The sequence below is a fragment of the Petromyzon marinus genome, chromosome 9 (genome assembly GCF_048934315.1).
Source record: "Petromyzon marinus isolate PM22_M1 ecotype Great Lakes invasive population chromosome 9, UKy_Petmar_22M1.pri1.0, whole genome shotgun sequence".
NCBI lineage: Eukaryota > Metazoa > Chordata > Hyperoartia > Petromyzontiformes > Petromyzontidae > Petromyzon > Petromyzon marinus.
Genome location: NC_133675.1, coordinates 1,447,105 through 1,470,724, shown reverse-complemented (window position 1 = coordinate 1,470,724; position 23,620 = coordinate 1,447,105). Strand labels below are relative to the sequence as shown.

The 23,620-nt window shown below is 53.9% G+C and overlaps 2 protein-coding genes across 6 annotated transcripts in view; one reads left to right on the top strand and one right to left on the bottom strand.

Moving 5' to 3' along the window:
• LOC116940724 (C-terminal-binding protein 1) overlaps positions 1–1,239 on the top strand; it is a 44,265-nt gene extending 43,026 nt beyond the window's left edge. For all 5 annotated transcript variants that reach the window (XM_032950898.2, XM_032950899.2, XM_032950900.2 and 2 more), the window contains one exon: positions 443–1,239. In XM_032950898.2, the coding sequence (XP_032806789.1) occupies positions 443–653 (211 nt within the window). In that variant the 3' untranslated portion in view covers positions 654–1,239. The remainder of the gene's footprint in view (positions 1–442) is intronic.
• A 3,059-nt stretch (positions 1,240–4,298) lies between these two features.
• Positions 4,299–20,888, bottom strand: LOC116940725 (uncharacterized). Its single transcript, XM_032950902.2, has 2 exons — positions 20,808–20,888; positions 4,299–8,704 (listed from the first exon to the last, which is right to left on the bottom strand). Exon 2 carries the CDS (start codon positions 8,653–8,655, stop codon positions 6,697–6,699), a length of 1,959 nt encoding a protein of 652 aa, XP_032806793.2. The 5' UTR covers positions 8,656–8,704; positions 20,808–20,888; the 3' UTR covers positions 4,299–6,696.
• Between the last annotated feature and the right edge of the window lie 2,732 nt (positions 20,889–23,620).

Here is a 23,620-nt window from a genome sequence, read left to right as displayed (position 1 = left end):
CCGCGGGGATCATGGGGACCAGGGGGATCACGGGGTACACCCACCGGGGACCACCAGGATCACGGGGACGGTTTCAAGCGAGGACTGCGAAGCAGCACTGCGAGCATTGATGATGAAATCCCTCTCGTGGGTTAAACTAGTGTGAAGGTCACGGGGGAGTTGAGGGCCTCCCAGTCTTTGCCAGCTTCGTGGCACGCAGCTGCAAAGACGCAGGCACCTATGCTACGGCGGCCATGACTTAAGGGCGTCGAGCGTTCGAGCCCCCGTTGCCGCCTTGCGCGCCTCGCTTTGCTGCCCCGTGCTTTTATTTGACTCCTGTTGGAGGGCATGGCTGCACGGTAGCTGCTCCCTCCACAGAAATGTGCTGCGCTGACCCGTCTCCTCATCTGTGTGCGCGCGTGTCTCTGTATCTCCCCCCCCCCCCCCCCCCAATCTCGTGCAGGTTTCCGGGCAGCATGGTGGGCATGCCCGGCGGTGTGGATGGAATGATGCCCATCACGCACGGGCTGGCGCCCGTGGTGGCGCACCCTCCGCACACCCCCTCGCCCGGCCTTGGGAAGACTGAGGCGGAGAGAGACGGGATGGGGGGCGGTGGCGGCGGCGCCCACAACCCCATGGGCCGCGACGGCGCAGACGACGGCCGGGGGAAATAGCCCCCCCGCCCTCCACTCCCCTGGTCGGCCGGGGGTCCCCTCCCTCTGCTGCCCAGCAGGATGGTGCCGCGGGTGGGAGGAAGGGGGCGTAGGGCTGGCTGGGGGGGGCAGTGGGTGCATGCGTGTGGGTGAGGGGGGGGGGGCCGTGAGCAGAGCCGGACGCGTCCCGGCGTGCGCGCGCGCGTCCGTGTGTGTGTGTGTGCGCGTGTGTGTGTGCGTGTGCGCGTGCGTATCCGTGCCCGTCGAGAGAGCGCGCAGTAATGCACGTCACGTCCCGTGCGTCCGTTTTAACCCTTCCGCTGGCCACGCAGAGCCGGCATGGCGTGATGAATGTCCACGTTTGGCTAAACGTAGATGGAACCGCGTCCTGTCCTCGTTTCATCACAGAACATTCGAGGAGACGGCGGAGGCGGCGGCGCGCTCTCTCCGAATCCCCGCGTGTGCCGGAGTAGAGAGGCCGTGTTGTTTACTGCCGCTTGTTGAGGCGCGAGGCCCTCGGCTCTGGGTTTCCCCGGCAACAGAACAGCGCTGATGTGTAAACCAGTCAAACAACACGAGGACGTTTATAAAAAAAACACTTTATACATTTCTCGTGTTTGAATGTGCTTCTTTTTGACAGACGTTATCGTGATTGCCCGGCGAGGGTTCGGAACCAGTTACAAATTATATACCGTGGGTGATAAGTGGACATCGTGATGTCAAATGATCCATAATCAGGCCCGACCTCTCCCGCGACCCCGTGGGACGCGGGAGGCTCCTGAACTTGCGCCGGGAGCAGTGGGCGGCGCTAACGATGGTAATTTTCCAAAATTGGCCTCGTGGCGTGAACTCTTAAACAACATAAGCTCTGCCGCCTTTGGCTGCTGCTGGTGCCGGTGATGCCCATTGTGTCGAGGGTAGGCAGGTGGGTGTTGGGGTAAGTCTGGCCAGGGTGTCCTTCCGGGTCATATGCCCCCTGGAGGGGCATGACGCCACGCCTCTGGGAGCAAATAGAATTCCCCTCCTGCGGTAGAGATGAAAAGAGCGATGAGCGCACAACTGCGGTGAATGTGGGAGGGTGGATTGAGACGGGGGGGGGGGTCACATTTTGCTCGGTGAAGCAAAGTCCGTGGTGACAAAGGTGGTCGAGGCTGAATCACATTTTAAACGCGGAGCGACGAGGGTGCACAGCTTCGAACGGTGGCCTGGAGTGGGGGGGGGGGGCATGCATCCCTGGCGTGGGAAGAGAGTTGCGGGCGCCACCCGAGGGCACCGAGAGAGAGGCCACAGCTGCGAGTGCTCGGACGTCCTCTCAGTTTGGGCAGCGTTCAAATGCCCATTTAGTCATGCCATGACCCAGAGCCCTGACCTTGACCCTGATCGGCCACCAGGTTCCGCGTCGGATGGGATCGGCGAGTGGGAAGAGTGAGCACGTGGGGCAGAAAATGCGGATTTATTCCTGATATTTATTAGACGCAATGGGTTAAAGCGTACAATGTTAAACGTTGATTATGTAACGCATTAGCATAGCTGTTTGTATTTTTTTTATTCGTTTTCTTCCACAAGCGGGCTACGGTGTCTACGGGGTTCTCCGTGTCGAAACAAAGGGGTGAGGAGTTTAGGACCCCCCGACCTTTCCCCCCCCTACAACCCCTGGGCTGGGTTTTCTCCCGGTGTGCGGAAAGTTTCAAAGCTCGTCCTTCCAGGGAATGCTAATCACTGCACAGGCACGGACGGTCAGCGCACCGAACCCCCATGTGCATGCGGGACTCCCGGAGATCATTCCTCTGCAGCAGTGGGGGTCACCGGGGGTCACCTTGTCCTGGCACAAATCAAACTGGTGTGGGGGGGGGCCCTCCAACCCCAGTGTACTTGGGGTGGGATGCCCCCCCCCCCCACCCACCTTTCATTTCTTGGTTAAGTCTGAGCCGGTGTCACGGACCGTGCGTAGCAAGATCTTCTCTATTCCCTTTCCCCAACACCCTCGTCAGAGTGATAGGGATGGGGGTTGTACGCCCTCTAGCTTCTTACAGTGGGGGGCCTCCTCGGGGGGGTAGGGGGTTCGAGGGGTCCCAGACTCCACTCAACGTTCGTGGGTCCGGAAAGGCCCAGCTCCTCGCGCCGCCTGCATCGCTGTCTCACCACCATCGCCACCATCACCACCACCATCACCACCACCATCATCATCATGATTATTATTGGGCCGTGAGGTTGTGAACTTTGTACTAGTTGTGTTAGTTTTAACAATTAAGGTTATTAGTCATGTGTTTTACGCATTTTGTGGACTTTATAGCTGTAGGGAAGTTCCCTAAATCACTGTGACTTGTATATTACCTTTAAAGGAAATTAAAAAAAAATTATTAAAAAAGCCCCCCCCCCGCATTGTTGCTGGTTTTTATAAGCGAGGCTTGCGCTGTGGCATCGCCCGTCCTTGGCTGTGCCGCCCAATCCCGGCTGGGTCACCTGTCCAGGGGCACCGTCGACCTTAGGTGAATCGCGCAATGTGGAGGAGTGCGTTGCCTGTCCAGGGTGTCGCCCACACGCACCCACACCACAAACCACGAACGATCCCAGCATATGAAACGACGGTTCCAGAGAAACTCATGCCACAGCCCCAACCCACCCCGCGACTGACTCCGCAGCCCCCTCCGTGCTGCCTGGTGGGGATGACGAGCCCGGGAGGAGGACGGAGTGCATCTCGACTCTTTGGTGATTTCGGTAAAGGCCACGTAATTAGAAATAAAACAAAACAAATCACGACGTTTCGATTGCAACACAAGCAATCATCATCAGGTGGGAAAACCACGGCAAGAAAACATTGCTGAAGTGGGAGAGAGAGAGAGCTTGTGTTGCAATCGAACGTCGTGATTTATTTTCTTTTAGTTCTAACTACGTAACTTTACCGAAAGAACAAAAGAGTATGGATTCCTGCAGTCACGAAAGCTTCAAATCAAGATTGGAGTGCATCTCCTCAAGCGGCAAGTCCAGTGAGCGGAGACCAATGAAGAAGGACCGTGTGTGGGGCCCTTATGGGATCCGTGTGTGAACCAGAGCAACGTCCCCTGTGTAAGGTCACACGGTGTCGTGGACAGCGATGGTGGCGCGGCGAGGCGCACTGCACTGCTTGACCCGGCGACCCGAATTTTAATTCCCACTCGCAACCGATAACGGTGACGTGTATTTGAACCAGGCCCACACCTCATGTAGGTCAATGCAGCCTTAAATGAAAACCTGCTGCAGTGTGTAAACATGAGCCCTGGGGAGACAAAGGCGACCAGGCCGACTGTTAGCCCCTCACCCCCTTGTATGTCAAGCACCTGCCCCAGCAGTCTGCTACAAGGCTATTCGGGGTTCTTAGGTCACCGAGTGAGTGAGACCAAATGAGTGAGGTCTCTGTGTGCGTGAGATGCATCTATGAGGGCCGAGTGTGAGGTCCACCCTTGCACTGATCCCAATTGGAATGTCCCTTGGTCCCCATCTCAGGTCCCCGTCTCCCTTGGTCCCCGTCACCCTTGGCTCCCACCCCCCTTCGTCGCCATCCTCCTTGGTCCCCGTCACCCTTGGCCCCCGTCCCCCTCGGCCCCCATCCCCCTCGGTCCCTATCCCCATATAATTCTGACGCCTTTGTTCCCAGAGTTCACGCGGCGCATTCACAAGAGACGCCAATTAATAATTATGGAACTCTTTTTATTAAACACAAATTATCCAACAGTCTCGAAATGCCATGAATATGTACCATAAATATATATAAGATGTCGGATTCCAAATCATTTAGCTATGCTTGCTGATAACATGGATACATGAACAGAAGATGTAAATGGATACGCGATCTCGGAAAGTACTGCTACGCTTCAACTAATCATTTAAAAGCGCCCCTTGTTCCTTAAATTAAGAGCTAACATCAGGTCCGGCGTAACGAGAATCAGCTGAGTGATCGTCTGTGTCAAGGTGCGTGACGAGGATGCGCAACTCCAAAAGCTTTGCAATGCGAGTGTCAAAAGTTATGAGTGCCGTTTATACACCGGTGGTGTCTCATTACACGCTTATAGCTTATTCTGCACTCTTGTGTCCACGCCGTGTCCACGCAGCCCCCGGGGGACACGCGGGGCACGCGGCTTTACCCCCCTCTGCGCCCTCGGGAGCAACGCGACTTTGAGACCCCCCGCGACGCGACACGGGGAAGGCAGCTGGACGCGGGAGCGAGCGCGGGGGAGGAGGGGACGCGGCTCTGCTTCGCACCGCACCGAGCGCGAGAGATAGGGGAGTGGGGGGAGGGGAGTGGGGGGAGGAGAGTGGGGGGGGGAGGAGAGTGGGGGGGGTGCGCGCTCTACACGCCGTGTGATCGCACCCGAGGCTCGCGGTCACTGAAACCGCACGCGCGGTCACCCGCATCGACCACGCGCGGTCAGCCCCGAACGTGCAGGCGCGCGCGGTCACCCGCGGCACAACACGCACCGCGTGCGCGCTCACCTGCGCCCTGCAGGTGGTGAGGCCACCTGAACTACGCGCGTGCGGCCACCACTTGACATGGACAGTCCGTCGGTGGAGGGGTGGAGAAGGGGTGGGGGCACGTAAACGCCTTTGGTAGCCGGTGAGGGATTCGCGCGGTGCTGCAGCTGTGTGGGAGGTGCCGCTGGCATTATTGCTATTTTGCAAGTCGGGGATACAAAAGGGGCCTCGAGACTCTCCATGTGGCCTCGAAACCAACATCGACCACAGCTGCCCCGACCTCAACTCCTCACACGCGCGTAAGTGTGTCTCTGTGTGTACATCACACGTCTCTGTGTACAGCATGCGTCTGTGGTTCTCTGTATGTCTGCGTGTCTTTGCGCAAGTATATATAGCCTAAGGTTTATCAGGAGTGTATGTACAGCACATGTGTCTCTCTGCGGTCGTGTGCGTCTTTGTGTGGCGTGTCCGCGTGTCTCTGCACACAGCACGTGTGGTTGTGTGTGTGCGGCTGTTTGATGGCCTCACTGTGTGGGTGTGTGCCCGTGTGTATCTGGGTGGGTACGAGTGCTCGTGTCTGTGTATCTGTGTGTTTATCTCTGTGTGCGCGTGTGTAGCTGCGCCTGTGTATTTGTATATCTGCGTCTGCGCTGGTGGTTCTGTATCCGCGGATTGCCGTGTCCCAAGTTCTCGCCGTGTATGCCTGTGCCGATGTGTCTTGTGTTGTCCAACTAATCCCGAGGTCTCGATGTGTCTATGTGCCTGTCTCGATGGGAATCGTGCGCCCTTCTCTAAGCGTCTATCTCCGTGAATCCCCGAGCGTGGCCCTCTTGAGCGCGCGGACCCTCGACGCGTGCCGCGAGTTCGGGCATCGCCCGCGAGGCGGGAGGCGGCGCGTGGAGCCGCGGTAGGGCTCGTGGGGAGGAGGGGGATCGCCCCCCTCGCTAATGACTTAATGAGTAAATACAGCTCGAGGAGGAGTCACGCACCCCGGCAATTACCCCGCAACGAGGGGGGGGGGGGTTACGGCAGCCTCCTCCCACCCCCACCAGCACCGGACGGGACTCGAGGAGGCTTCTTGGTGATGACCCTGCGTGGTTCCAGGGTCAAATGTTAAGGTCAAGGAACTTGATAGTGACCCCGTGAATCCTCGGGTCAGCGGAATAAGGGGCTAAGCCACTGCCTCCCCACGCGCGTCTTAAAGCCAAGCGCGGATACGATACAGGATATAATAATATAAGAATAATGATAAGACGTTACATCGTATACAAGTGTTGGTGACAATCATGTCAAACACTGCAGGATATAAGTAACCGCTAGCGTCGTGTATAAATGTTGGACCACGGGTTCACGGACGGGCTGCAGTGGAGTCGCTACACGGCCCCCGAGCAGCGTCGCTGAGCTGATATCATAACCGCCATCACCACCACCACCACCGCCATCAACACCATCACCACCATCAGGGTCCGTGTGGCTGCGTCGTGGCGTGTGTAGCCGTGTAAACTTTATGCAGCACACGGTGAAGTGGTGTGAGACGGCAGAGGGATGGGGGGGGGGGAGATGCGGGGAGGGGTGAGAGTGACAGGGAGAGGGGTGGGGGGGTGGGTGTTAGGGTCTAGATGGAAGGGAGACCCCTCTGGCCCGCCGCACATCGCGCCTCCTGCGCGCCGACGAGGTGCGGGTGATGGTGCTGCTGCTGGTGGTGCACGGGCGGCGTGGCCCCGTGCACCTCCCCGGCGCGTTCGTGCGCGCGCCGGTGGTCCTGCAGATACCACTTGGTGGTGTAGCGCTTCCCGCAGACGTCGCACGCGAACAGAAGCACGCCCACGTGCTTGAGCACGTGGATGGTGAGCGCCGAGGAGGTCTTGCAGCGCAGGCCGCAGCACGTGCACGTGAGGCTGCTCTTGTCCACGTGGTGCCGCTTGGCGTGCTCGCGCACGCACGCAAACTCGGCCAGCAGCTCCTTGCCGCAGATCTGGCATGCGGCGCGCGCCCCCGACGAGGACGAGGAGGGCGTCGAGGTCGAGGAGGAGGTCGCGCCGCCGCCACCGCCGCCGCCTTCGCGTGGGGGCGGCCCCGCGGGGGGTGGCGGTGCCGACGCCGGCACGGGCGGCCCCGCGGGCAAGGGCGCGGGCACGGCCCCAGGGGCCGCCGCGACGGCGGCCGCTCCGTTCTCCCGCCGCGGCGAGAGGTCAGCGCAAACAGCCGCTCTGGACAGCCGGGTGGGCGGCTGCTGCTGCTGCTGTTGTTGCTGCTGTTGTTGCTGCTGCTGAAGCTGTTGCTGCTGCTGAAGCTGCTGCTGTTGAAGCTGATGTTGCTGCTGCTGCAGTTGCTGCAGTTGCTGCACAGGTTGGTGGTGATGATGGTGCAGGTGATGGTGCAGCGGGGCCGGGTGTCCACCCGCTGCGGCCGCCGCGGCCGCGGCCGCTGCCGCGGCGGCCGCGACCTGCACCTGCACCCCGGCCTGCGGGAGCTGGTGGTGGTGGTGGCAGAGCGCGTGGCCCGGGGCCGCGGCCGCGGCCGCCCTCGCTGCCAGGTGCCCGAAGTAGTCCCCGTACTCGTACTGCGCGTCCAGCCAGCTCGACAGCAGATTGTTCTCCTCCTGGCTCCTTTCCAGCTGCTGCTGCTGCTGCTGCTTCATGCCGCCGCCGTGGCCACCGCCGTTGCTGCTGCTTCCGACACCTCCGCCGATGCTGATGCCGATGCTGTTTGCGCTGACGGTCGCGTGGTGCAGCAGCTGCTGTTGGTGCAGCTGCTGCTGTTGCTGCTGCTGCTGTTGCTGCTGCTGCTCGTGCGCACGCCTGTGCTCGTCCAGATGCCACTTGGTGGGGTAGCGCTTCCCGCACGTGTCGCACGCGAACAGGTAGATGCCCATGTGGCGCAGCACGTGCACGGTGAGCGACGAGGAGCTCTTGCACTGCGCACTGCAGCTCATGCACATGAGCGACTGCTTGTCCATGTGGCGCTTGGCGTGGTTGCGCAGCGCCACGAAGTCTGCGGGCAGCGCCTCGCCGCACAGCTGGCACAGGCCGTGGGGGCCGCTCATGCCCGCGGCGGCGGCGGCGGCGGCCGCGACTCCCCCGTTGGTCGCCTGCGAGGAGGAGGCGGCGGAGGAGGAGGAGGCGGAGGGATCTGGCCGCCTCGCCTGCACGACTCCCCCAGGCGCCGAGCCATTACTAATCTGGGGTCGCCTGGCCCCGCCGCTCGCGTTTTCACGCACCATTTCCAGGATTGTGTACGTCTTCTCGCTGCCGCCCTCCCCCTCGCTCACCACCGTGGCGGGGAAGCTGTCCGCCTGGCTATTGATTTTCCAGGGCTGTCTCGGGTGGTCCCACAGGGGGCTGCCCCACGGGAGGCCGGCCACGTGCCGCGCGTTCACGTCCCAGGGCCCCCGCTGGCTGGGCTCCCAGACGGCGTGGGACCCCGCGGCCGCTAGTCCCGGGTGGTGGTGGTGATGGTGGTGGTGGTGGCCGCTCAGGTGGTCCCACGGAGCGGCCCTTTGTTCCCACAGCTGGCTGCCCCACGGTATCATGTCGGGCAGGAAGGGGTTGAGCTCCGAGTAGTGTGTTTCCATATCACTCACCCGGGCCCCTGCCAAATTCAAGACACCCCGCCGCCGCCGCCTGCAGGGAGGGAGGAGAGCGCGGGAGGAAGAGGGGAGAGCGGGGGGGGAGCCGGTGAGGATATAGAGAGAGAGGGGGGAGTTGAGAGAGGAGAGATGGGGGGGGAGAGGAGAGGGGGGGAGGAGAGTGAGGGGGGGGAGTTGAGAGACGAGAGAGAGATGGGAGGGGGAGGCCCCGTTACCGATCCGTCTATTGATCAGGCCCCGCGGCCCCGATCTCCGCGCCACAGGTGTGGCCCCGCGCGGGGCCCCCGGGCTAGGGGCGGTGGGCGCCGGCCCCCGCGGCGGTGACGGCAGCGGCGCGGGACGCGCGGAGACAGAAACAACAACAACAAAGCGGGGGCGAGGAGGAGGAGGCGGCGGCGGCGGCGGCGGCCCGGGGCGCGCACCCCATGTCTGCTGCTAATGGCGAGAGGCCTGGGCCTACTGCCTCCCTCCCGCCCGCCCGGGATGCGCCCCCACCACCACCACCACCACCTCCTCCCTCCCCCCCGGTCCCAGGGAAGAGGAGGAGGAGGAGCGGGGGAACTCGGTGGGACGATCAACCCCGCGCGCGGGCAGCAGCAGCGGCGGCGGCGGCAAGAGGAAGAGAAGAGAGAAAAAATCGCGGCGTCCCGGGTCGCCCGAGGGGGGCTCGGGGCAGGTGGAGGCGCCCGCCGCCCGCCGCCGCCGCCTCTCCCGGGCTAATTTACACCGCCGCGTGAGCCGCGTGAGCCGCCGTGTCAGTGGGGGCTCGCAGCCAATTAATCATGGCCCCCCACAGCCCCCGCGCGCTACCCCCCCCCCACCACCTCTCTCTTTCCAGCTCTCTCCCTCCCCATCATCCTCCTCTCTCCTGCTGCTGCTGCTCTCTCCCCCCCCACCACCACCTCTCTTTTTTTTACATATTTTATTTTATTTTTTTATTTCTTGGCCACGAAACCCCAAGTCGAGCTCCCGCACCGGACGCGGCGCCGCCGCCGCCGACACCGCCGAGGCTGCCCCGGGGAGGCGCGGGAGGAGACGCGGCGAGGAGGAGGAGGAGGGTCGCGGGGTGTCCCGGGGTCCCCGCGCCGCCGAGATGGAGCCAAACCTCAGGATCTGGGTGCCCGCACCGCAGACATGATCCGCCTCGGGACGAGCTTAATGTGGAGCGCGCATGCGCGCCGCCTGTCAGCCCTAATGAGCGGAGGGGACATCGCTTTGTTTACACACTCGTTTAGCGCTGATGGATGCCGCCCCGCGCCGCCAGCCCGTGCCGCACACTCAGCGCCATTTCACGACGAGGGGGCCCCCGCCGGGCCCTGCCGTGCTCCCCTGTCCCGCGGATTGCTCGGGGGCCCCCCCCCCCACCACCCCCTCCACCGCCGCCCGTCCCCGCCCGTACCCCCCTCCGGTGCGCCGCGAACCCTCCCCGGAGCTTCCCCTCCCTCGCTCCCTCGCTCGCTCCCTCCCTTCTCGCTCTCTCTTCCTCCCTCCCTCCCATCCACTCACTCAAGCACGGCAACCAACCCGCCTCCCTCTCTGTCTCCCTCCCCCACTCCTCCTTCCATCTACTCACTCACCCACACCACCCACACCGCCTCCCCTCTCTCCCCTGCCGCTCCCTCCCCGTGCGTGTGCGTTACGTGAGCGCGTCCGTGTGTTGTGGATGTGTGTAGCTCGCGTTGTCTGTGTGTGTGTGTAGCCCGTGTTGTCTGTGTGTGTGTAGCCCGTGTTGTCTGTGTGTGTAACCCGTGTTGTCTGTGTGTAGCCCGTGTTGTCTGTGTGTGTAGCCCGTGTTGTCTGTGTGTGTGTAGCCCGTGTTGTCTGTGTGTAGCCCGTGTTGTCTGTGTGTGTGTAGCCCGTGTTGTCTGTGTGTGTGTAGCCCGTGTTGTCTGTGTGTGTAGCCCGTGTTGTCTGTGTGTGTGTAGCCCGTATTGTCTGTGTGTGTGTAGCCCGTGTTGTCTGTGTGTAGCTCGCGTTGTCTGTGTGTGTAGCCCGTGTTGTCTGTGTGTAGCTCGCGTTGTCTGTGTGTGTGTAGCTCGCGTTGTCTGTGTGTGTGTAGCCCGCGTTGTCTGTGTGTGTGTAGCCCGTGTTGTCTGTGTGTGTAGCCCGTGTTGTCTGTGTGTGTGTAACCCGTGTTTTCTGTGTGTGTGTGTAGCCCGTGTTGTCTGTGTGTGTGTAGCCCGTGTTGTCTGTGTGTGTAGCCCGTGTTGTCTGTGTGTGTAGCCCGTGTTGTCTGTGTGTATGTAGCCCGTGTTGTCTGTGTGTGTAGCCCGTGTGTTGTGGATGTGTGTAGCCCGTGTTGTCTGTGTGTAGCCCGTGTTGTCTGTGTGTGTAGCCCGCGTTGTCTGTGTGTGTGTAGCTCGCGTTGTCTGTGTGTAGCCCGTGTTGTCTGTGTGTGTGTAGCCCGTGTTGTCTGTGTGTGTAGCCCGTGTTGTCTGTGTGTGTATAGCCCGTGTTGTCTGTGTGTGTGTAGCCCGTGTTGTCTGTGTGTGTGTAGCTCGCGTTGTCTGTGTGTAGCCCGTGTTGTCTGTGTGTGTAGCCCGTGTTGTCTGTGTGTGTAGCCCGTGTTGTCTGTGTGTGTAGCCCGTGTTGTCTGTGTGTGTGTAGCTCGCGTTGTCTGTGTAGCTCGCGTTGTCTGTGTGTGTGTAGCCCGCGTTGTCTGTGTGTGTGTGTAGCCCGTGTTGTCTGTGTGTGTGTAGCCCGTGTTGTCTGTGTGTGTGTGTAGCCCGTGTTGTCTGTGTGTGGTTTGAGCTAATGGCGTGGCCTGTGCGTGTTATCTGCGTGTGTGTGCGTGTGGTGTGTTGTCTGTGTGTGTGCACGATACGTATTTGAGCTTACAGCATTGTGTGTTGCCTGTACAGTATTTGATGCGACTGCGTTGTATTGTGCCGTGTCCGCATGCGTTCTGCCTGTGCGTTATCTGTACGCGCCCTGGGGGTGCGTTTGTGGTGTTGTTCCGTGTGCGTGGCACATGTCTCGCTTTGTGTCAACGGGCTGAGTGTGAACGTGTCGTGTTCTGGTGAATGTGCCTGCAGTGTGTGTGTTGTTGTTGTATGTGTGTTGTTGTATGTGTGTTGTTGTATGTGTGTTGTTGTTGTATGTGTGTTTGTGTTGGATGTACCCGCGCGTGTGTGCGTGCCGACGCCTCCACCCTGATGACGCCCGCGTTGGATTCGAGTCTGACTGTGCTCTGGGCCTCCCCCAGGTCCACTCGGGCTGAAATGAACACTTAGGAATGTATGGATACAAAGGCGGCCGGGAACTCGTACTAGCCACACTGCCCCTTGCCTACCTTAATAGGTGCTTGCTAACGGCAATGAACCCCGTAAGTGTATATTGTCTCTACATTCGATCTTTGTTTTACGAGTGCGTGTCTGTGCGTGGTATCGGTAGCCAGTGATACGAGCATGCCCCGTGCCTCCCCTAAGTTAACTCGGCCTAAAACGAGTACGCGGTGAGCGATGTGTCGGCATTGGGAAGACATTCAAAGGCGGCCGGGCAGAGTGCTGGCCACACCATCTCGGCCTTTGTAGATGCATGCAGCAACAACAGCAGCACTTGCCCCTACGGTCTACAGATGCAGCAACAACAGCAGCACTTGCCCCTACGGTCTACAGAGGTTACATGGGAGGGGAGATGTTTTGGCTTTGTTCATGTCTGTGTGTATTAAAGACAAAAGGCGCAGCCCTGCAGTTGCTCCTTATACGCCTCTGTAGAGAGAAGGGCCTCCACTGGTGAGAGAAGGGCCACTGTAGACTGAGAGAAGGGCCTTCACTGTTGACAGAGAGAAGGGCCACTGTAGACAGAGAAGGGCCTTCACTGTTGACAGAGAGAAGGGCCACTGTAGACAGAGAAGGGCCTTCACTGTTGACAGAGAGAAGGGCCTCCACTGTTGAAAGAGAGAAGGGCCTTCACTGTAGAGAGAAGGGCCTCCACTGGTGAGAGAAGGGCCTTCACTGTTGACAGAGAGAAGGGCCTCCACTGTTGACAGAGAGAAGGGCCTCCACTGTAGAGAAGGGCCTCCACTGGTGAGAGAAGGGCCACTGTTGACAGAGAGAAGGGCCTTCACTGTAGAGAGAAGGGCCTTCACTGTAGAGAGAAGGGCCTTCACTGTACAGAAGGGCCTCCACTGGTGAGAGAAGGGCCACTGTTGACAGAGAGAAGGGCCTTCACTGTAGAGAGAAGGGCCTTCACTGTAGAGAGAAGGGCCTTCACTGTTGACAGAAGGGCCTCCACTGGTGAGAGAAGGGCCACTGTTGACAGAGAGAAGGGCCTTCACTGTTGACAGAAGGGCCTCCACTGCAGAGCTCACGAGACGGAAGAGATCAGCGGACACACAGCACTGGAAACTACCACGGGTTGCCGTGTCTACTGTACTGCTGGGTGTATATGTGAAGGGTGTGTGTGTGTGTATGCTGGGTATATATGTGAAGGGTGTAGGTGTATGCTGGGTGTACATGTGAAGGGTGTGTGTGTATATGCTGGGTGTCTATGTGAAGGGTGTAGGTGAATGCTGGATGTATATGTGAAGAGTGTAGGTGTATGCTGGGTGTCTATGTGAAGGGTGTAGGTGTATGCTGGGTGTATATGTGAAGGGTGTGTGTGTATGCTGGGTGTCTATGTGAAGGTTGTAGGTGTATGATGGGTGTATATGTGAATGGTGTAGGTGAATGCTGGGTGTATACGTGAAGGGTATGTGTATGCTGGGTGTAAATGTGAAGGGTGTGTGTATGCTGGGTGTACATGTGAAGGGTGTGTGTGTATGCTGGGTGTATACGTGAAAGGTGTGTGTGTGTGTGTATGCTGGGTGTATATGTGAAGGGTGTACGTGTATGCTGGGTGTACATGTGAAGGGTGTATGCTGAGTGTATATGTAAAGGGTGTAGGTGTATGATGGGTGTATATGTGAAGGGTGTGTGTGTATGATGGGTGTATATGTGAAGGGTGTGTGTATGCTGAGTGTCTATGTGAAGGGTGTAGGTGTATGCTGGGTGTACATGTGAAGGGTGTGTGTGTATATGCTGGGTGTCTATGTGAAGGGTGTAGGTGAATGCTGGATGTATATGTGAAGAGTGTAGGTGTATGCTGGGTGTCTATGTGAAGGGTGTAGGTGTATGCTGGGTGTATATGTGAAGGGTGTGTGTGTATGCTGGGTGTCTATGTGAAGGTTGTGTGTGTGTGTATGCTGAGTGTCTATGTGAAGGGTGTGTGTATGCTGGGTGTACATGTGAAGGGTGTGTGTGTATATGCTGGGTGTCTATGTGAAGGGTGTAGGTGAATGCTGGATGTATATGTGAAGAGTGTAGGTGTATGCTGGGTGTCTATGTGAAGGGTGTAGGTGTATGCTGGGTGTATATGTGAAGGGTGTGTGTGTATGCTGGGTGTCTATGTGAAGGTTGTAGGTGTATGATGGGTGTATATGTGAATGGTGTAGGTGAATGCTGGGTGTATACGTGAAGGGTATGTGTATGCTGGGTGTAAATGTGAAGGGTGTGTGTGTATGCTGGGTGTATACGTGAAAGGTGTGTGTATATGCTGGGTGTATATGTGAAGGGTGTAGGTGTATGCTGGGTGTATATGTGAAGAGTGTGTGTGTATGCTGGGTGTCTATGTGAAGGGTGTAGTTGTATGATGGGTGTATATGTGAAGGGTGTGTATGCTGGGTGTATATGTGAAGGGTGTGTGTGTATGCTGGGTGTATATGTGAAGGGTGTAGGTGTATGCTGGGTGTATATGTGAAGGGTGTGTGTGTATGCTGGTTGTATACGTGAAAGGTGTGTGTGTATGCTGGGTGTATATGTGAAGGGTGTAGGTGTATGCTGGGTGTATATGTTAAGAGTGTGTGTGTATGCTGGGTGTATATGTGAAGGGTGAATGTGTATGCTGAGTGTATATGTGAAGGGTGTAGGTGTATGCTGGGTGTATATGTGAAGGGTGTGTGTGTGTATGCTGGGTGTCTATGTGAAGGGTGTAGGTGTATGCTGGGTGTCTATATGAAGAGTGTACTGTAGGTGTATGCTGGGTGTCTATATGAAGGGTGTGTGTATATGCTGGGTGTATATGTGAAAGGTGTATGTGTGTGTGCGTATGCTGGGTGTCTATGTGAAGGGTGTAGTTGTATGATGGGTGTATATGTGAAGGGTGTATGTGTGTGTATGATGGGTGTATATGTGAAGGATGTGTGTGTGTATGCTCGGTGTATATGTGAAGAGTGTAGGTGTATGCTGGGTGTATATGTGAAGGGTGTGTGTGTATGCTGGGTGTATATGTGAAGGGTGTATGTGTATGTTGGGTGTCTATGTGAAGGGTGTAGGTGTATGCTGGGTGTCTATGTGAAGGGTGTGTGTGTGTATGCTGGGTGTCTATGTGAAGGGTGAATGTGTATGCTGGCTGTATATGTGAAGGGTGTAGGTGTATGCTGGGTGTGTATGTGAAAGGTGTAGGTGTATGCTGGGTGTATATGTGAAGGGTGTAGGTGTATACTGGGTGTATACGTGAAGGGTGTGTGTGTATGATGGGTGTATATGTGAAGGGTGTAGGTGTATGCTGGGTGTACATGTGAAGGGTGTGTGTGTATGCTGTGTGTATATGTGAAGGGTGTAGGTGTATGCTGGGTGTCCATGTGAAGGGTGTGTGTGTATTCTGGGTGTAAATGTGAAGGGTGTGTGTGTATGCTGGGTGTAAATGTGAAGGGTGTGTGTGTATATGCTGGGTGTAAATGTGAAGGGTGTAGGTGTATGCTGGGTGTACATGTGAATGGTATAGGTGTATGCTGGGTGTGCATGTGAATGGTGTGTGTGTGTGTATTCTGGGTGTATATGTGAAGGGTGTGTGTGTGTGCTGGGTGTATATGTGAAGGGTGTGTGTGTGTATGCTGGGTGTATATGTGAAGGGTGTGTGTGTATGCTGGGTGTACATGTGAAGGGTGTATGCTGGGTGTCTATGTGAAGGGTGTAGGTGTATGCTGGGTGTATATGTGAAGGGTGTGTGTGTATGCTGGGTGTATATGTGAAGGTTGTAGGTGTATGATGGGTGTATATGTGAATGGTGTAGGTGAATGCTGGGTGTATACGTGAAGGGTATGTGTATGCTGGGTGTAAATGTGAAGGGTGTGTGTATGCTGGGTGTACATTTGAAGGGTGTGTGTGTATGCTGGGTGTATACGTGAAAGGTGTGTGTATATGCTGGGTGTATATGTGAAGGGTGTAGGTGTATGCTGGGTGTATATATGAAGAGTGTGTGTGTGTATGCTGGGTGTAAATGTGAAGGGTGTGTGTGTGTATGCTGGGTGTAAATGTGAAGGGTGTACGTGTATGCTGGGTGTATATGTGAAGGGTGTGTGTGTGTGTATGCTGGGTGTCTATGTGAAGAGTGTACTGTAGGTGTATGCTGGGTGACTATATGAAGGGTGTGTGTATATGCTGGGTGTATATGTGAAGGGTGTGTGTGTGTGTGTGCGTATGCTGGGTGTCTATGTGAAGGGTGTAGTTGTATGATGGGTGTATATGTGAAGGGTGTGTATGCTGGGTGTATATGTGAAGGGTGTGTGTGTATGCTGGGTGTATATGTGAAGGGTGTAGGTGTATGCTGGGTGTATATGTGAAGGGTGTGTGTGTATGCTGGTTGTATACGTGAAAGGTGTGTGTGTATGCTGGGTGTATATGTGAAGGGTGTAGGTGTATGCTGGGTGTATATGTGAAGAGTGTGTGTGTATGCTGGGTGTATATGTGAAGGGTGAATGTGTATGCTGGGTGTATATGTGAAGGGTGTAGGTGTATGCTGGGTGTATATGTGAAGGGTGTGTGTGTGTATGCTGGGTGTCTATGTGAAGGGTGTAGGTGTATGCTGGGTGTCTATATGAAGAGTGTACTGTAGGTGTATGCTGGGTGTCTATATGAAGGGTGTGTGTATATGCTGGGTGTATATGTGAAAGGTGTATGTGTGTGTGCGTATGCTGGGTGTCTATGTGAAGGGTGTAGTTGTATGATGGGTGTATATGTGAAGGGTGTGTGTGTGTGTATGATGGGTGTATATGTGAAGGATGTGTGTGTGTATGCTCGTTGTATATGTGAAGAGTGTAGGTGTATGCTGGGTGTATATGTGAAGGGTGTGTGTGTATGCTGGGTGTATATGTGAAGGGTGTATGTGTATGCTGGGTGTCTATGTGAAGGGTGTTGGTGTATGCTGGGTGTCTATGTGAAGGGTGTGTGTGTGTATGCTGGGTGTCTATGTGAAGGGTGAATGTGTATGCTGGCTGTATATGTGAAGGGTGTAGGTGTATGCTGGGTGTGTATGTGAAAGGTGTAGGTGTATGCTGGGTGTATATGTGAAGGGTGTAGGTGTATACTGGGTGTATGCGTGAAGGGTGTGTGTGTATGCTGGGTGTATATGTGAAGGGTGTAGGTGTATGCTGGGTGTACATGTGAAGGGTGTGTGTGTATGCTGTGTGTATATGTGAAGGGTGTAGGTGTATGCTGGGTGTACATGTGAAGGGTGTGTGTGTATGCTGGGTGTAAATGTGAAGGGTGTGTGTGTATGCTGGGTGTAAATGTGAAGGGTGTGTGTGTATATGCTGGGTGTAAATGTGAAGGGTGTAGGTGTATGCTGGGTGTACATGTGAATGGTATAGGTGTATGCTGGGTGTGCATGTGAATGGTGTGTGTGTGTGTATTCTGGGTGTATATGTGAAGGGTGTGTGTGTGTGCTGGGTGTATATGTGAAGGGTGTGTGTGTGTATGCTGGGTGTATATGTGAAGGGTGTGTGTGTATGCTGGGTGTACATGTGAAGGGTGTATGCTGAGTGTATATGTAAAGGGTGTAGGTGTAGGCTGGGTCTATATGTGAAGGGTGTGTGTATGCTGGGTGTATATGTGAAGGGTGTGTGTATGCTGGGTGTATATGTGAAGGGTGTAGGTGTATGCTGGGTGTACATATGAAGGGTGTGTGTGTGTGCTGGGTGTAAATGTGAAGGGTGTAGGTGTATGCTGGGTGTACATGTGAAGGGTGTATGTGTATGTTGGGTGTATATGTGAAGGGTGTGTGTATATGCTGGGTGTATTTGTGAAGGGTGTATGCTGGGTGTACATGTTAATGGTGTATGCTGGCTGTATATGTGAAGGGTGTAGGTGTATGCTGGGTGTATATATGATGGGTGTAGGTGTATGCTGGGTGTATATGTGAAGGGTGTGTATGCTGGGTTTATATGTGAAGGGTGTAGGTGTATGTTGAGTGTATATGTGAAGGGTGTAGGTGTATGCTGGGTGTATGCGTGAAGGGTGTAGGTATATGCTGGGTGTATATGTGAAGGGTGTGTGTGTATGCTGAGTGTATATGTGAAGCGTGTGTGTGTATGCTGGGTGTATATGTGAAGTGTGTAGGTGTATGCTGGGTGTATATTTGAAGGGTGTACGTGTATGCTGGGTGTATATGTGAAGGGTGTAGGTGTATGCTGGGTGTATATGTGAAGGGTGTGTATGTTGGGTGTATATGTGAAGGGTGTAGGTGTATGCTGGGTGTATATGTGAAGGGTGTAGGTGTATGCTGGGTGTATATGTGAAGTGTGTAGTTGTATGCTGTGTATATGTGAGGGGTGTAGGTGTTTGCTGGGTGTATATGTGAAGGGTGTAGGTGTATGCTGGGTGTACATGTGAAGGGTGTGTGTATGCTGGGTGTATATGTGAAGGGTGTAGGTGTATGCTGGGTGTATATGTGAAGGGTGTAGGTGTATGCTGGGTGTATATATGAAGGGGGTGTGTGTGCTGGGTGTATATGTGAAGGGTGTTTGTGTATGCTGGGTGTACATGTGAAGGGTGTGTGTGTATGCTGGGTGTATATGTGAAGGGTGTAGGTGTATGCTGGGTGTATATGTGAAGGGTGTAGGTGTATGCTGGGTGTATATGTGAAGGGTGTGTGTGTATGCTGGGTGTATATGTGAAGGGTGTAGGTGTATGCTGGGTGTACATGTGAAGGGTGTATGCTGGGTGTATATGTGAAGGGTGTAGGTGTATACTGGGTGTACATGTGAAGGGTGTGTGTGTATGCTGGGTGTATATGTGAAGGGTGTAGGTGTATGCTGGGTGTATATGTGAAGGGTGTAGGTGCATGCTGGGTGTACATGTGAAGGGTGTGTGTGTATGCTGGGTGTATATGTGAAGGGTGTGTGTGTATATACTTGCCCTGTGTATGGTTTAGTGCACTGCTACCAGAATACGATTCCCGCTCACGACAAAACTGTGGAGAAATATTTGATCCCGCTATGGGCCCCCCCCATCCCCTATGTTGAGTGAGTCTCAAATGAGTGCCTGGTGCGATGTGTAAACGTCACCTCTCGGGAGACAAAGGCGGCCGGGCGTTGTGCTGGCCACCCACCCACCCCCTCGTGTGCCGCCCTTCATAGGTGTTCGCAAACAACACCTGCCCCAACAATCTTTTGAAGGCGATACGTTTGTATTCTATATGTGTATATATGACTATATATGACTATATGTGTATATGTGACTGAATTTTTGCGATAATGTCGCTCTGTGTGTGTGTTGCTGTGTCTGTAAGTCGCTCGGTCAGTCTGCAGCCGCTCCGTGTCACTCGCCGTGTGTGTATGTCAGTGTGTGTGTGTATGAGTGTGTGTGTCAGTGTGTGTATGAGTGTGTGTCAGTGTGTGTGTATGAGTGTATGTCAGTGTGTGTGTATTAGTGTGTGTCAGTGTGTGTGTATGAGTGTATGTCAGTGTGTGTGTATGAGTGTGTGTCAGTGTGTGTGTATGAGTGTGTGTGTCAGTGTGTGTGTATGAGTGTGTGTCAGTGTGTGTGTATGAGTGTATGCCAGTGTGTGTGTATGAGTGTGTATGTCAGTGTGTGTGTATGAGTGTGTGTGTCAGTGTGTGTATGAGTGTGTGTCAGTGTGTGTGTATGAGTGTATGTCAGTGTGTGTGTATGAGTGTGTATGTCAGTGTGTGTGTATGAGTGTGTGTGTCAGTGTGTGTGTATGAGTGTGTGTCAGTGTGTGTGTATGAGTGTATGCCAGTGTGTGTGTATGAGTGTGTATGTCAGTGTGTGTGTATGAGTGTGTGTGTCAGTGTGTGTATGAGTGTGTGTCAGTGTGTGTGTATGAGTGTGTGTCAGTGTGTGTGTATGAGTGTATGTCAGTGTGTGTGTATGAGTGTATGTCAGTGTGTGTGTATGAGTGTGTGTCAATGTGTGTATGAGTGTGTGTCAATGTGTGTATGAGTGTATGTCAGTGTGTGTGTATGAGTGTGTGTCAGTGCGTGTGTATGAGTGTGTGTGTCAGTGTGTGTGTATGAGTGTATGCCAGTGTGTGTGTATGAGTGTGTATGTCAGTGTGTGTGTATGAGTGTGTGTGTCAGTGTGTGTATGAGTGTGTGTCAGTGTGTGTGTATGAGTGTATGTCAGTGTGTGTGTATGAGTGTGTGTCAGTGTGTGTGTATGAGTGTGTGTCAGTGTGTGTGTATGAGTGTATGTCAATGTGTGTGTATGAGTGTGTGTGTCAGTGTGTGTATGAGTGTGTGTCAGTGTGTGTGTATGAGTGTGTGTCAGTGTGTGTGTATGAGTGTTTGTATATGAGTTTGCTCGCTAACAGCACTTGCCCCTACAGTCTGTTAAGGCTATATGGGGGATCTTTGTTTGTGTATTTGTGTGTCAGTGTGTGTCTGTGTGTGTGCGTGCAAGTCGCTCGCCGCGTGTGTCGGCGTGTGTGTGTGTCGGCGTGTGTGTGTATGTATTCGTGTGTGTGTGTCGGGGTGTGTGTGTGTGTATCCGTGTGTGTCCGCGTGTCCGCGCCGGGCCTTGACGCGCGCGATCGCTCCACGCGGCGCGTGCGGCGGGCGGGTGGCGCGGCGCGGTGATTAGCGACAGATTTAAGGCTCGGCAGCAGCAGCGGCGGCGGCGGCAGCAGTGAGAGAGAGCGCACGGGAGATGGAGGGGGGAGATGGAGGAGGGGGGTGGTTGGCGGCGGTGGTGGCGGAGGAGATGGAGAGACGGAGGGAGGGGAATGCGTGCCCGAGCGCGCTGCGGTCGGCTGCGGTGTTTGGGATAACACGGCAGGGGAGGGAGGGGAGGGAGGAGGGGAGGCCGCGTGTTCGAAGCGGAAAAAATCAGAGAGAGAGAGGGGAGAAAAAAACCCACCAGAGAGAAACCCCTCGCGGGTGAGCGATGGCGGCGTCGAGTGGTGGCGCTGATGGACCGAGATGGGGCTCCGCGGGGGGGGCGGTGCGTGCGGTGGGGGGAGGGGAGGGTGGGGGAGGTGGGGGGAGGGTGGGGGAGGTGGGGGGAGGGTGGGGGAGGTGGGGGGAGGGTGGGGGAGGTGGGGGGAGGGTGGGGGAGGTGGGGGGAGGGTGGGGGGAGGTGGAGGGTGGGGGGAGCTCGTCGCGGCTCTAATCGCTTCACGAATGCTCCATTAACACATTAAGCGGTGGCCTCCCTGCCGCTGGGCTCGTGAGGGAGAGAAGCAATCAGCACCCCCCCCCCGCCAGAGTCGGCGGCGCTGAGCAGGTCTCTGCGACCAAATTACTACCACTACTACTACCACTACTAACACTACTACTAACACTACTACTAACACTACTAACACTAACACTACTACTAACACTACTACTAACACTACTAACACTAACACTACTACTAACACTACTACTAACACTACTACTAACACTAACACTACTAACACTACTACTAACACTACTAACACTAACACTGCTAACACTACTAACACTACTACTAACACTACTTACACTACTACCACTACTACCACTACTACTAACACTACTAACACTAACACTACTACTAACACTACTAACACTACTACCACTACTAACACTACTACCACTACTACTACCACTACTAACACTACTAACACTAACACTACTACCACTACTACTACCACTACTAACACTACTAACACTAACACTACTACTAACACTACTAACACTAACACTACTACTAACACTACTAACACTACTACTGACACTACTAACACTACTAACACTAACACTACTAACACTACTACTAACACTACTTACACTACTACCACTACTACCACTACTACTAACACTACTAACACTAACACTACTACTAACACTACTAACACTACTAACACTAACACTACTACCACTACTAACACTACTACCACTACTACTACCACTACTAACACTACTAACACTAACACTACTACCACTACTACTACCACTACTAACACTACTAACACTAACACTACTACTAACACTACTAACACTAACACTACTACTAACACTACTAACACTACTACTGACACTACTAACACTACTAACACTAACACTACTAACACTACTACTAACACTACTAACACTAACACTACTAACACTGCTAACACTAACACTACTAACACTAACACTACTAACACTACTACTAACACTACTAACACTAACACTACTAACACTGCTAACACTAACACTACTAACACTAACACTACTAACACTAACACTACTAACACTGCTAACACTAACACTACTAACACTAACACTACTAACACTACTACTAACACTAACACTACTAACACTAACACTACTACTAACACTACTAACACTGCTAACACTACTACTAACACTACTACTAACACTAACACTGCTAACACTACTACTAACACTACTACTAACACTAACACTACTAACACTACTACTAACACTACCACTACTAACACTAACACTACTAACACTACTAACACTAACACTACTACTAACACTACTACTAACACTACTACCACTACTACTAACACTAACACTACTAACACTAACACTACTACTAACACTACTACTACTAACACTACTAACACTACTACTACTGACACTACTAACACTACTAACACTAACACTACTAACACTACTACCACTACTAACACTACTAACACTAACACTACTACTACTGACACTACTAACACTACTAACACTAACACTACTAACACTACTAACACTACTAACACACTACTAACACTACTACTACTAACACTACTACTACCACTACTAACACACTACTAACACTACTACTACTAACACTACTACTACTAACACTAACAACACTACTAACACTACTAACACTACTAACACTACTACTACTAACACTGCTAACACTACTAACACTACTACCACTACTAACACTACTAACACACTACTAACACTACTACTACTAACACTACCACTACTAACACTACTACTCCTAACACTAACACTACTAACACCACTACTACTGCTAACACTACCACTACTACTAACACTAACACTACTAGCACTAACACTACTAACACTAACACTACTAACACTACTACCACTACTAACACCACTGCTAACACTACTGCTAACACTACTAACACTACCACTACTAACACCCACTACTACCACTACTAACACTACCACTACTAACACTAACACTACTAACACTACCACTACTAACACTACCACTACTAACACTACCACTACTAACACCAGTACTAACACTACTAACACTACCACTACTAACACTACCACTACTAACACTACTAGTACTAACACTACTAGCACTAACACTACTAACACCACTACTACTGCTAACACTACCACTACTCCTAACACTACTAGCACTAACACTACTAACACTACTACTAACACTACTAACACCACTACTACTACTAACACTACTAACACTAACACTACTAACACTACCACTACTAACACTACCACTACTAGCACTAACACTACTAACACTAACACTACTAACACTACCACTACTAACACTACCACTACTAGCACTAACACTACTAACACTACTACTAACACTACCACTGCTAACACTACTAACACTACCACTACTAACACCACTGCTAACACTACTGCTAACACTACCACTACTAACACCACTACTAACACTACTACTACTAACACTAACACTGCTAACACTACTAACACTACCACTACTAACACCACTACTAACAC